This window comes from Pelodiscus sinensis, chromosome 5 (genome assembly GCF_052426305.1).
Source record: "Pelodiscus sinensis isolate ZL-2025 chromosome 5, ASM5242630v1, whole genome shotgun sequence".
NCBI classification, from domain to species: Eukaryota; Metazoa; Chordata; order Testudines; family Trionychidae; genus Pelodiscus; species Pelodiscus sinensis.
The window spans coordinates 31,049,208-31,063,434 of record NC_143056.1 but is presented as its reverse complement, the minus strand read 5'-3'; the positions used below and the strand labels follow the sequence as shown (position 1 = coordinate 31,063,434).

At 45.1% G+C, this 14,227-nt stretch overlaps 1 protein-coding gene across 3 annotated transcripts in view; it reads right to left on the bottom strand.

The window, feature by feature from the left end:
- TC2N (tandem C2 domains, nuclear) overlaps window positions 1-14,227 on the bottom strand; it is a 45,394-nt gene that overhangs the window by 11,577 nt on the left and 19,590 nt on the right. For all 3 annotated transcript variants that reach the window (XM_006133650.5, XM_006133651.5, XM_006133649.5), the window contains exons 4-8: window positions 14,034-14,201; window positions 7,210-7,301; window positions 6,576-6,651; window positions 3,831-3,931; window positions 2,909-3,025 (exon numbers count right to left, since the gene is read on the bottom strand). In XM_006133650.5, coding sequence (XP_006133712.2) covers window positions 2,909-3,025; window positions 3,831-3,931; window positions 6,576-6,651; window positions 7,210-7,301; window positions 14,034-14,201 — 554 coding nt within the window. The remainder of the gene's footprint in view (window positions 1-2,908; window positions 3,026-3,830; window positions 3,932-6,575; window positions 6,652-7,209; window positions 7,302-14,033; window positions 14,202-14,227) is intronic.

Sequence of the window (14,227 nt, the reverse complement as noted above, 5' to 3'; positions counted from 1 at the left end):
GATCTTTAATCATTCTCGTTGCTCTTCTCTGGACCTTCTCCAATTTCTCCACATCTTTCTTGAAATGTGGTGCCCAGAGCTGGACACAATACTCCAACTGAGGCCTAATCAGCACAGAGTAGACCAGAAGAATGACTTCTCATGTTTTGCTCACAACACTCCAGTTAATACACCCCAGAACCTTGTTTGCTTTTTTTGCGACAGCGTCACACTGTTGACTCATTTAGCTTGCGGTCCACTATGACTTGTAGATCGTTTTGTGCAGTGTTCCTTCCTACATAGTCATCTCCCATTCTGTTCCTACCGAAGTGGAGTACTCTGAATTTGTCTTTATTAAACTTCATCCTATTTACCTCAGCCCATTTCTCTAGTTTGTTCAGATGATTTTGAATTATGACCCTATCCTCCAAAGTACTTGCAATCCTCCCAGCCTGGTATCATTTGCAAACTTAATAAGCGTACTCTCTATGCCAACATCTAAATTGTTGAAGAAGATATTGAATGGAACCGGTTCCAAAACAGACCCCTGCAGAACCCCACTTGTTATGCTCTTCCAGCATGATTGTGAACCGTTAATAACTATTCTCTGAGAACGGTTATCCAGCCAGCTATGTACCCACCTTATAGTAGCCCCATCTAAGTTGCATTTGCCTAGTTTATTGAGAAGAACATCATGCGAGACCATATCAAATGCCTAACAATAATGAATGGGAGTGGGGAGCATAGGAGGAAATCTGCAACCCCCTTTTGCCTAAAAGTAACATATGATCTTTTACTGATAATTATTAGTCAACAAATATATGACACCATATGCTCAGTGTTACTTTGTAAGCAACTAAAGAGCAAGTGAGTGCTGGGGAATCAAATTCAATTTATATTGGCTACTGAGCATCTGCAGAAAGGTCAGTAGCAAACAGGACATGGAACATATTTTGATAGGATATTTTTCCATTCCAAAATGTGGACCAGTTCTAATCACTAAAGCACCATAAGCATTTTTAAGGCCACAGAGTCTTTTACAAGAAGGCTCCTTTACACCACTCTGGCAATGCAAAGGACCCTTTAAAAACGTTTACACCTGCTTTATACTTTTGGGAAAAATTCACTAAACAGTCAGGCTGCTACATTCTGCTTTGTGTGTGTGGATAGACCTTGCCCCATACCTGCCTCTCTCATGTAGAGAATGCCACAATAGCAAGCAAGAGACAAAATGTCTCTCTCTCTCACACACACCCCACCCCGCCCAGCCTTTTCCCTCCTCCTCTTCCTCCCTACCCCATGGTGATTTACATCACTAACTGCTCTGGGCACCAAAACCAAACTGCTCTGGGCCCTGCCTGCATTGCCAATGAAGGGTACATGACTATTCCTGCAGTTTTCCTTCTCTTCCATCAAAAGTCATTTCTACCTGAGGAAACAAAGAAATCTGTGGAACACACGAATTCTGTGCTTGCACAATGGAGCAGAATTCCCCCAGGACTAAATAAAAGCTATTTACTCACTCACCTTCTCCCTCTAATATCCTAGGACTGATACAACTATGACAAAACTACCTACAAAGATAATCATGTCTTGCCCATCCACTTCCCCCCAAATATAGTTTATATTTTCCAAAGTGCACTGTTAATTATCACACTTACGGCCCGATTCTTCTTCTTAATATAGAAGCAGAGTTAACAGGTTTGCACAGGGACTGTGCAGAGATGAAGATGAACTGAAGCCTTCATATGCAATTGCTGGGGAGTAACACAAGGCAGTACCAGTCATGTGACAGCCTCCCCCCTTCTCCCCCCCCCCACGACTCCTCCCTATTCCACATCTAGCCCAAGGAAGGACCATCACTAGGAGGGTGTGGAGCCCAGGACAACCCTCTTTGACCCCAGGCCCCGCTTCTTCCTGCCCTAGCCCCACTCTCATTCCATCCAGCCCCCTCAAGTGATGTGGCCTGGGGGTCTGGCAGAGCACCTGGCAACAGCAGCAGGTGTTCCCCTCACAATGCAACTCCCACCGATGGTGGTGGGAAGCAGAGCAACCCAGCTGCCAGCGACGTCGCTCCATTTCCCGTTGCCAAAGAGCGCGGGAGTCGGTTCCACCCCTTCCCAAAAGCCCCCTCCCCATAGCCAATCTCTACTGCCAGTGCCAAGTGCCACACTGGCCCACTGGACCCTCATAGGGCTCTTGATGATTGCCTCGAACTACCCAATGGATGGGACAGCTCTGCCTGCTGACCCCTTGTCCCTTCCCCACTGCATTTGAGGGGGCACACGACTCTTCATGCCTTGCTCCCCCATATTACCCCAGAAGCCTCCACTTTCCTCCCTAAGCCAGAGCCAATGTGAGAACTGTGTACATACTCCAAGGCAGTTACCAGGGATCTTAGCCAGTGGATATATGCAAGACATGAAAGTAAGTGGTTACACACAGATGCACAGCTCTGGCAGGAGTTGGCTGAACTGCAGCAAAAGCAAGCAGGGAGCTACTTAAAGAGCTGAATAGGATACTACTTGTAAAAAAATTAAATTACTTTCAATACTAGACATATGTAACAACTACACCCACTGGCCAGGTGCCTTCACCTCCCCTGACCTCCCCTCTGAACTGTTGCAGAAAAAGGCACTTATGATCTAGTCCCCTGTCAACTAACTCTCCATCTCCAATGGAGCAGGACCACAAAAATTCTGCTCTTTCATGATGTTCTATACCTGCAAAGGACGAAGGAAAGGATTGGTGAGATAAACAAGATGTGTCCCCTTTTTAACTTCTTAGAAACCAATAATAATGTCCTGACACTAAGAATTCTTATGGAAAACATGGTGCAAGAGAAAATGAATTAAATAGAAACAGGGTCAAAATAATTTTTGTTTGCAGAAAAAAAAAAAAAAAGATGTTTTTCCCTACCACCACTTACACTGGAACCTTCTTTGGCTGAAGATTTGAAATGCACCGGCTTAGGCAATGTGAGAATTCCTTTGACGGTAATATAAGGATTTTCTCCACAACTGGACGGCCAGCTCAGATCTTTGCACTACAATATTGAAAAGAGAGTCATGTTAGAGAGCGCGAGTCCCTACCTTTAGGCTAACACAAAAGTATGTATTTTTGTTTACTGTATGATGTAAGGAAAACATTTTAAGAATATTTTTAAGGTAAATCAGAGATAGTGTGATGTCCATGTCATTTCAGAGCTTAATTTTTGAGTACAAGAGAATCCATTTCTGCAGCAGGGTGGAACAGTTACTTAGGAAACTTTAGTGAATTACATGATATTCCAATAGTAGGAAAATGCCCCAATGCAGTGTATATTGTTCCTTTCAAGCGTCACAGGATCCCTTGCTATTCAAAATTCTACTACCACAAAACCACTTACAGTTCATGGAATTGTGTAAATTTATGCAAACAGAAAAGCCACAAGAAGTTACAACTCAAAATATTGTGTAATGGTATTACGGTTTTGTCACTGACATATTGGCACAATTCAACATTACTTCACTGCATCTTATTTCAAGTGCAAAACTATCATATAGGGCCTGATTCTGCCACTCTTGTACAGAGTGAACAGTACCTTATTCCAAAAGCAGTCATACTACAAAGCATGACAGACATTCATTAGTGATTAAAACAATAAAAATTCAATAGGCAACATCTTGAAAGAAGCAATGAAAGGTATATCACAGTTAGGCCAAAGTAAGGGCATATATTGAGATACAGATGGTCTCTAGACTGAAGTATCATCAGTTCTCTCAGCTAGGTTGGACTTCTTGCTTCTGTAAAACTAAGTACAATAAAGTCTCCACTTGAATCCATTATTTAGCTAAGCAATATTCTCTTACATGCAAGACTGTGATCCAGATCTGTTCTGCAGAAGGAACATAACACAGTTTCACATTCATTCGTCCAAAGTCTCGTTCATCCCCTGATAATGTAATGGTATCTGGGGAAAAAGCCAAAAAAGCTGTTTAAAAGCCTTCCAATATTTTGGAGATCATTCTGAAAAGCCAGGATACTGTTCAGTTTTTGACTAGCATACAGGCAGTCCCCGGGTTACATGGATCCGACTTACATCGGATCCCTACTTACAAATGGGGTAAGGCAACCCCGCACTAGCTGCTTCCCCCCAGCAGACCAGGGAGCCGCGAAGCTAGCACCCCCTACTCCCCAGCAGACCAGGGAGACGCGGAGCGGCTTTTCTCAGCAGACACCTCAGCTTGAGAATAAAGGACTGAGGGAAGTGAGGTGTGAGAGAATAAAACTGAGCTCTGGAGAAATGTTTGGCTAGAGTTTCTCCTACAATATGTACCAGTTCCGACTTACATACAAATCCAACTTAAGAACAAACCTACAGTCCCTATCTTGTACGTAACCCGGGGACTGCCTGTAATTTAAAGCTCTCTCAAACTGAGTTTGAAATATTTCAGCTCTGATTTTAAGGCTGAGGGCCCAACAGATCTTCAAATTGACCCTCTGTGAATTACAGGGTATTAAATTTCATCCAGTTGCCCTGCACTAAGACTAATAATGTATATTTAATTAAAACATATCCTCTAGAAATAGGTCCAGTATTGATTTGAAGCCATCAAGAGATGGAGATTCCACTAGTGGTTAACCACTTTCACTGTTAAATGCGTGTCTTTTTTCTAACTTGATTTTGTATGGCTTTTGCTTTCAGCCATTGACTCTTGTGATGCCTCTCTCTGCTAGAGTAAAGAGCCATTTTAGTAGCTGGTATTTTGTCCCCATAAACGCACTTCTACATAAGGCTAAGATTTGTCACAGATATACGTAGTAAAGAGTCATGGACAAGTCACAGGTAATAAAGACAAAGTCACATAAACCCATGACCTGTTAGTGACTTTTAATAAATGTATCTGAGATAAAACGGGAAGGGAGAAGGCTTCAGCACCCATTGCTGTTGGAGCTCTGAGGTCCACCACTGTGGTTAAGGAGCTGAGGCAGGGCACCACCTTGGGGCTGAAGTCATGGAGGTCTCTGGAAGCCACAGAATCTGTGACTTCTACAGCCCGTAACAAAATTATAGCATTACTTATACACTATAATTAAGTCACCTCTCAGTCTTTTAGATAAACAAATTGGGTTCTAAGTATCTCACTATAAAGTCATTTTATCTAATCTTCAAATAATTTTTATGACTCTTTTCTGCACTCTCTAAGTTTTCAACCTTTTAAAAAATGTTTATACTAGAACTGTATGCAATATTCTACTAATAGGTCTCAACAATAATAGTGGTATTGGATTGCAAGCTTCTCCATTAGGAAAGGAAGAGAAAGGACCAGAACTATCACTGAGATACTTCCCCTTTTCTGCTCTCCCACAAATTGACCAATATCCTAATTAACTAGCTAGTTAACTCATGGTGGGATTTTCCAGAGCATTGAAGCTTGTCCTCCTATGGGTAGGTCTATATTGTAATTACTGGGTGTGACCCCAGCTTGAGTTGACATATCTGAGTTTAGCTAGCGCAGATCCTGGGGCAGGAAGCATGGGCTCTACGAGCAAGCCCGCAATTCCGGGTAATTACTCAGAGGGCTAGCCCACACTGAAACCTTGCATCGCCGTGCAGTGATGTAGCTAACTTGAATCACACAAGCTGCAATTACAGCATCTCCAGACCTTAGGTCACTAAGGTGGTCTTAAAAATCCCATGTTCCATCTTTTTCAATAGAAAAGCTGCAGATGGAAGCCCAAGATAAGTAGGTATGTGTCGGGGGGCTCCCCCTGGGTTTGGGGTTGCCACCCCCATCCGGGGCATAGTTCGGCCCACGTGGGCCTAGCCCCCAAAGTACAATGCCCCTCTCCTAGGGGAAATACGGCCTCCTGGGCTAGTCCTCCGGATGCCTGCTCTGCAGCCTAGTCCTCTGGCTGAGTTTCCCACTCGCCGGGGTTCTGGGCAGGAGGGGTAGGGGGGCCCCGACCCAGGGCCCTATCAGTGGCGGGTGGCTCCCACCACTGGCTCAGCGGGGGTTCCTCCCCGCAACGCACCGAGCTCTCAGGGGCTTTTCCAGCTCCCTGCCCTGGGTCACTTCCTACCTCCTGCCCCCGGCCCGTCGCGGCCCCACCAGTCGGCGTTGGTTGGGTGGCTGTAGCGGCACTTCCCCAGTCAGCGTCGGGGTTGGCAGTGTCCGGCTCGGTGCCTGGGTCCCGGGGTGTCGGCTGGCGGCTCCTTCGTTGGAGTCGGGCCCGGCTTGGGCCTGGCAGCGGCGCGTTCAGCCATCCCGTTGACTCCCTCCTCGGCAGTTGGGTGCTCCCTCCACCTCGGGCCGCAGTCTGCCCCTCCTCAGCAGGCCAGCAGCCTTTTATACCTATGCTCCCCTTGGAGCGTGCCCAGTAGGGCTGTGTGGGTGGGGCCCTCTCCGCCCCTGGCACCAGGTGGTTTCCCTGGGCTTGAGTGCGGGGCGGGGCTGCCCCATCACAGCATCTTACATTGCACATTACAAACTAGCTACCAATGGATTTGCTTCTCAATACCACTCCATAAAATCACCTGTCTGCAGTAACGCAGTTTAATGTACATTGGACTTCACTGTGTTTCATTGCTAAACTAAAAAAGCACCTCTTACCCAGGCTCTTGTTACTGCCTTGTGAATCCTTCTTCGAGGAGGTACTGCTGGGTACGCTGGAGACGGAATCATATCTCTGCAAAGAAAATGCCTCTTTAGTCAGAGAGTCGTGAGTGTGACAGAGCCAGGAGAGTTCGGATTGTAAAAAGGTGGGACACGCTGATAACTGAGAGGATGTAAATTGAAGTTCTCATTCATTACTAACCCCATGGAGCTGACAGTCTGGGATTCCTTGGAGCTGGGAACGAACATAAAATGCAGTGCCAGTAGGCATTGATTTTCCCCCATTGACGCATGAAGATTTGTCATGAGTTAGCAAGGTTTTCATTTCCATTGCACTGATGACAAACTAACCCCCTGTGCAGTTTTATATTTGGCAAGGGATATGCAAGACAAGGAACCACAAGTACTTATACTTTTCCGAACCAATTGACTCAAGTTTCCCCACTATGCTGTGGGGAAGGCATGATGGGGGGAGGGAGATTAGGAAAGAACCAAGTGAAATTTTTTACAGTTTTGAACTTCTTCCACTGCACATCAGATCGGCTCTTAAAATGTGAAATGTGATGGTATCACACTGGTACACAAAAGAAAATGAGTTCTGGGTGTGTCATAAATTATTATAAGAACTCACCTGAATGACACGGTGGGGAGGATTTGAGAGATCAAACAAAGAATGACTTAAACCAGATGACCCAGGAAGTGTACTACTCCTTAAATCACAAACTGAAACAGAAAGGGACAAACATATTTACTCTGAGCAGCTGAAATGACTAACAGTTGAGCTGGCAGGAAAAAAGAGAAAGTAGGTCTTCATAAAACTGGATTCAAAACCAAGTTACAGTAACCAGATGTTTGTCCATCCCAAAACTTGCTTCTTTCACCCAGTCCCACACCAAATATGGGTTTAAAACCATTTGTAACTATTTAGATGCATGTGGCTATTCTGCATGGTAGAGCACACGCATGCCAGAGCCATATCCAAATCACTGCATTTTTAAATACATTAACTACAGGTTTGTCACACTGATTGAAAAGGACATGAAAAACAATTTTTGTTGTGCTATTTATTACAACATACAATAATACACTTTGATGGACAACAGCATCTAGGTTAGATGCAGGTATGAACTTGAAAAGGGGGACAGACATGACTGTGGTTTTTGCTGAACAAGTTAAAAAATAAACCATAAGAGACTGTTCACTAATATGAGATTTAGAATTAAACATACCTGGGAGTGGGAGGAATCACGAAAAATTGAAACATTGTTTTCATTTTGAAAACGTAAGATCAAGCTCCCTTTAGTTTTGTTTCTAAATCAGCATTTTTACTAAAGAGAGTTAATGAACATGGAGTTTTCATTGTATCAGTGATTTATTAGTTTTGTTTTAGGGTGAAAAAAGCCCATTGCTGGTTGAGAATTTGAAAAAAGGATGACCAGCTCTATTTATAATTTAAGAATAAATCACTAAGAAAGAGGAATAAGCAAATGAGAATTTTCAGACATTTTTGCAGGTTTGCTTTCTAACTATGAAGTTCAAGAAGCCATTAGGTGTGCAGCAAAACCAGTCAGATTACGTGCATGACAGGGGTGCACAGTTCAGTGCAAGTAGTAAGGAAGAGCAAGAATTAAGGTTTCAGCAGCTAAGTTAACTCTGCTGCATTGCACTCATCCTGCATATTTTATAAGATCAAACTGTAATACACGGAATGACACATGTAACCAGAAAAAGGGAAATTGATAGATGCTTTAGAAAAATCTGTGCGCCAAATATCAAACAGACTTCCCCTTTGCCTCCTTATTTCTTCGTGCACTTCTCTCTTCTGAATGGCAAGAAGTGGCATTGCTTATGGAGTGCTTTAGCAAAGACATGGGTCTTCTCTTCAAATTCGGTTCAGATTTGGGTTCAGGTTGACCTCCTTAGATAAGGTTTTCCACTAGGGTTTCTTCACCAGGAATTATTAATTTTCTGCACCCAGGGGTCTTACCCTTGTGCTTGCAGCAGCACGCCTATCATAATTGTGTTGCTGAGTCACAGGTAGGAAACTGGTCACAACATCCAGCTCCTAGTGAGTTTTGTAGATTAGAATTAGAGTGATAAAGTCAGTCTAGAGGCCATAGTGCCAAAGAGAAGAAGTAAGGTAATTGATCAACAACTTTTCTTGCTAAATGGGCAGACTGCTGTCTAGGGCAGTTTTCATGTTGCGTCTATATTTAACTTCAGATAGATCAAGTTGTAATAGCTAACGAGGAGGTGACAAATTGTTCTCTATCACAATAGCAAGGTCCTCATTTGAGGGGAAGGGCAGAATCTCCTGGCTAGCTAGAGATGGTTGAAGTACTTATCGCGCCTGGAATCCTTGTTTCCCCAGAAGCAGTGAAAGAGGCTGGGCACCAGCCAAACACTACAATATTGAGAACAGAAAATACATCTTCATATTGGTGAGTTACTGTCACTGTTTACAGAAGCTTTTCAACTCCCTCCCAACACCAGTTTTCAATAGACCTCTAACTCCGCCATGCTGACTCATCTCCAATTTTAAACCTATTAGAAGGCCACTTGCCGCACTGCAATGCTTTCCTTACTAAGTGATCTGTAGTCAAGGGACATTCATTATTCACAGTTCAAAAGGAGGGCACAATGAGAATTTAGATGTTATCATTTTCAATTGCCTTCTCACTACCCCCAAAAGAAAATAATTTTGTTAGTATGAACTGTCATCACAGCATAATGCTCTTCCTGAGAGGGAGAAAGAGGCAAAGTTCTGACTTGAAAGAAGGAGGGAAAAGCAAGAAGAGCATTCAGTGATCATTTGTGGATCTGAGACCACTTCCAAATTATCTATCTTTCTTTGCAAAAGAGCAACAGGGCTTCTGGTCGGTTTACAGCAGCTTATGCAGAAATACTAGATTTAGGGTGACCAAGTGCCCGGTTTTGAACTGGAACATCTGGTCAAACAGGAATCCTGGTGGGTCTGGTCAGTGCAGCTGTCCAGGCCATTGATTATTTGGTTGCTACACCACACAGCAGAGCTGGCAGGGTTAGGCAACAACTGGTATGTCCAGCTTCTAAGGGTGGCCGGCGTGATGCATGCTCCACCCCGTGCTCTTAGGCACAGCTCCTATGCAGGACAAGGGAAGAACTCATGCAACTTGCAAGTGCTTACCAGGCAGCTGTTGAGGGTTTGTGTGGTGCACTCTTGTCTCCCTGCTGCCTGGCACTCTTTTCCTCACACTCCTCCTGGACTCAAGCTCTGGTGCATGCACTGTGGTGAATTGTTGTGTGCCTGTCATCCCATCACTGGCACAATGTATGCATATACTGTGACAGAGCTCTGGCTGTGCCCATGGGTCCTGGCCAGTAACCTTCAGTCTCAGAGGCACAATGTGTCCACCACATGGCCTCCTCCTTTTTACTAGAGGCAGGGTTCATGGCATACTGAGCCATACTCATCCCAGGCTAGTCCATAATATGGGAGTGAAACCCCCTCTCTAATCCCAGACTCCCTATCCAGGAGGGACTCTGTATGGGCATGGGAAAGGTTGGGGGGAACCTGGGCACAACCACTACTCCAGGTTCTGGCCCAGGGACCCTAAGATAGCAGGTTTGTTCTACTGCCCATCTTGCAACTACTTCCCTGGGCTACTTCCCCAAATGATCCCTCCCAGTGCCTTTCCTCTGGTACCTGATCCTCCACCACTCTCTTCCTGCCTTGCAGCTCCTAGCTCTCAGCCAAACTCCCCTCACTCTCAGCACTTTGGCTCCTTCCTTCCCTCTTCCTTGCATGCCACCTAACAGAAGAGGAGCCCTTTTAAACTAGTCTTAACTGGTTCTTGATTGGCCCAGGTAAGTCTAATTAGCCTGATTCCCTTTGCTCTGGAAAGCTCCTAATGAACTCCAGGTGTTCTAACTGCCCTGATTGCTTCAGAGTGCTTCCAGAAAGTTCCTGCTGATTCTAGGCCAGCCCCTGCCAGTTTACCCAAGGAACAGAGACCTAGTTAGTCTAAGGCTCACATACTTTCCTTCTAGCACTCTTTTGTAAGCCTCTGACCTGACCCTGTCACAATACCCGTCTCCAAGTGCTGGGAACAAGGCTGCACTCAACCTCATCCCCCATCACTGCATCCCTTCCCGTCCCAATCCCTAGAACCAGTTCCCATTCTGCCCTGCCTCCATGTGTCTTATAGCACTCTCCCTCCCATCCTCACCAGCTCTCAGAGCTCCCACCCTCCAACCCTCACAGCCAACAGCCCTGCACCCCATTCACTCCCATTGTCCCTGCGTGCCTTCCACATCCTCATGCACCAATAGCCTTCTGCCTCCCCCTGCTCGCTCATCCACTCTACATATTCCTCACATCTCCCTCCTCACTCTTCACTGCCCCCTCACACCTTCACCCAGGTCTTATCCTTGGCCACTTTCCTTCTCCATCCTCTCTCCCACCCCTATCTTTTCCACCCAGCTAAGCTCCCCACCAGTTGGGTGAGTTAAGCTGTCCCTGGAAAGTGTATGAAAAAAACGTGTCTCTGTGTAGGCCAATATGTGCCTATTAGGTGAATGTACTGCCACACGTGTATACCTTTGTGAACAAAATTTGCAGCCTGACTTTTGTTCCTTTTGCTGGCCTGCGCACAAAAATTGATGACAAAATGTGTATGTACTCATTTCATAATGAATTTTTAAAAGATAAAAGAACTTTAAAAGAAATCTATTATTTCTTAAAAAGTGAGTGTTGATTACTAGTATTTGCTGAAAGAGCCAATGTATCCTACATCTTTTCCCTCCTTTGTATAGCTGCATTATAAGCTCTTTGTTGGGGATTCTTTGTGTGTGTGTCCAGCACTTTCCGCCCTGGGGCCCTAATCTTAGTTGGGTTTTCTAGGCTTGAAACAACAATTATAATATTAAATAATGTGGAAGTATGTATGCTAGTGCATGTTAGATGCGTGCACATGAATGCATGTGTGTATCTGCATGTAGATGTGGGAATCGGTTTCTGCAGATGTGTATATGCCTAGGCTTTGCAGTGAAAATGAGCATGGGAGGGTGGAGGAGAGCAAGCAACAGAGGCAAGGGGGAATGGAGTGAGTGGGGGTAGGGTAAGGAGTGTTCCATTTTCTGGCATTAGAAAATTGGCAACCCTAACTGGATTACAAAAAAAACATGCAAACTCTGGAAACACAGTTTTGATGTAATGAAGCAAAATGAGCTGAGGCAAGCCCATAACTTGATTTAATAAAAGGTGAAATGGTATTTACAGAAATATAATCCATATGCAAAACAAAGGAACTCAGACTATTGGAAAATTTATCCGTTTGTTTATTCTTTTAGTTGAAGAAAAGGATTATAAATCAGTTGGACATTTTGAAAATGGCATATTTGTAGTAGGTTTCTAGTACAGCTGGTTGACATTTTTCAAACGAGTGGACTGACGAGTGGCTTTTTCTAAAACCAAAAATATTCAAAAAAATTGGTAACCACTTTTTAAAATCTCTCATTTTATTTATATATATATTTTCGAGAGTTTGTGCATCTGTCTGTCTGTCCATCTGTGAGTCCATTTGTTCAAGAACGCCTTCTAAACAGTAAGAGCTAGGACAACCAAATTTGGTAGGCAGCTTCCTCTAATCCTAACTTAAAGCAAAGTCAGGGTTTGGTTGTACCAGGAAAATGGGATATACCAGGATTTCAATTGTTTTCCATAAACAGTTGGGACAATTATGCTCCAATATGACCACAAGGGGCAGCAAGCATGGGGGACAGTCCTACGGCAGAGGGACCCTGGTGGGGCAGGGGAGGGCAGCTACACTGGGAAGAGAGTGGCCAGCTAGGGCTGGGGGTCTTCACTTTGCCAGCAACCAGCCCAGGTAAACACCAGAGCTGGACGGGGGTGGCAAGGGGGGAAGAAGGAAGAGAGCCACTGGGGGAACCAGGCAGCACAGCCCCAGCCCCTCCCTTATGAGAGACCACAAGGGCAGTGTAGCCCCAACCCCCCCGGAAGGAGCTGCCTTGGAGCACAGCCAGCCTCACCACCACGGGCAGCCCCAGTAACCAGTGTTCCCTCTAAACTGCAGCAGCACAGCGTCACAGGTGATTAATCAGCCCTACCCAATCAGAGGCACTATCACCTGTGAAGCTGTGCTGCTGGGCATCTTAGAGGGAACACTGCCAGTAATCCCCCACCCCCAACTTCCTAGACCTCTGCCCTCAGCCCTTTGGCTTGAGTCTCTCTCCCTAAGCCCTCCCCCCATCTCTTCCTCTGAACCCTACATCTTCTGCCTTGCCTCTTGCACTTCCCATTCCATGCCCTGACTCCTACACTCCCCACCCCCTATCCTAAGCCCCACAATGCTTTCACCCCTCACATCCCCAGCCCCGTCCTGAGCCCTCCACATCCCCAAGCACCTGCCCTAAAGTACTGCCCCCAATGCCTTGCAGCCCCCTGCCCTGAAGGACCTGAGAAACACCAGGTAATATCAGGCTTTCAAAATGCAAAATTTGGATTAACCTATATTTCAATACTGTTTATTTTTAACCCCATGAAGTGAAAAATTTCAAAAATATTTCCCCCCGCCCTTACATTTTTAAGCCAACTCTAGTAATAAGATCATATGCATGCAATAGAGACACTTCTACATGCTGTAGCACCGGGGCAGATGACGATTTTGCGGGGCCCAGGGCAGCACAATTTCACGGCGTCCCCCTTTTGACATGGTGCATGCGCGGTGGCACCACGGCACATGCATGGGGCTTCTTGAAGCGCAGGGCCCGGAGCGGCCGCCCCACTCGCCCTGCCCTATATCCGCCCCAGTGCAGCACAGTAGCCTTAGAAGATTACCAGCTAGATTATGAAAGATGGCAGAAACCTTACAAGGGAAAAGTATCTAAAATTCATAAATAATGCCGTTTTTATGTTGCATCTACATTTATTTTTAGGAAAGTCAAGTTGCAATAGTTTAACTGGCGGGAGACAAAGGCATGATGTCACCATAGCAAGGTCCTCATTTGAGAGGATGGGTAGGGTCTCCTGGATAGCTGGAAATCCTCATTGTTGGCATCATTTATTGGTGAAAAAGACAAGGTTTCAGGACTACAGCATTGATTAAGAGCACTAGCAGGCTTGAAAGCTGAAGTTGCTCCAATATATTGTCTTCAATCTTTTGCTTAAGTGAGATCAGGCACTACTGATCCCTGCACAGATTTATGGATATTAAGACTAAGTATCAAAATATTTTCTTAGTGTGGACCAAAGATCACATATGGGGGGGGGGGTCTTTTAAGCAGAGAAGTTGGGAACAAGGAGCAGGACCACATAGACCAGCTAGTTCTGTGGTCAACAGACCACAGTGTAAGAATTGTGGTATTCATACATACCTTCTATATTCCCAGTGAGTGATCCTTCTGCATTTAAGCATTTTAATCAGAGGAGAGAAATACAATGGGATCAGCTCTTACCTGATCCATACAACCTCACATCTGATTTTTCTGGGAAGCGTCTAGTCAAATCTGGTGAAATATGCTGCTGCCTATAGAATGGATTGTACACTGTATCACCATGGGGTCCTTGCTGGTATATATTGGAAAGTTCTGCTTTCCTGTCACGAATAGAGACACTGGCCAAGCCTGTGAAGCAGAACATAAACCACGTG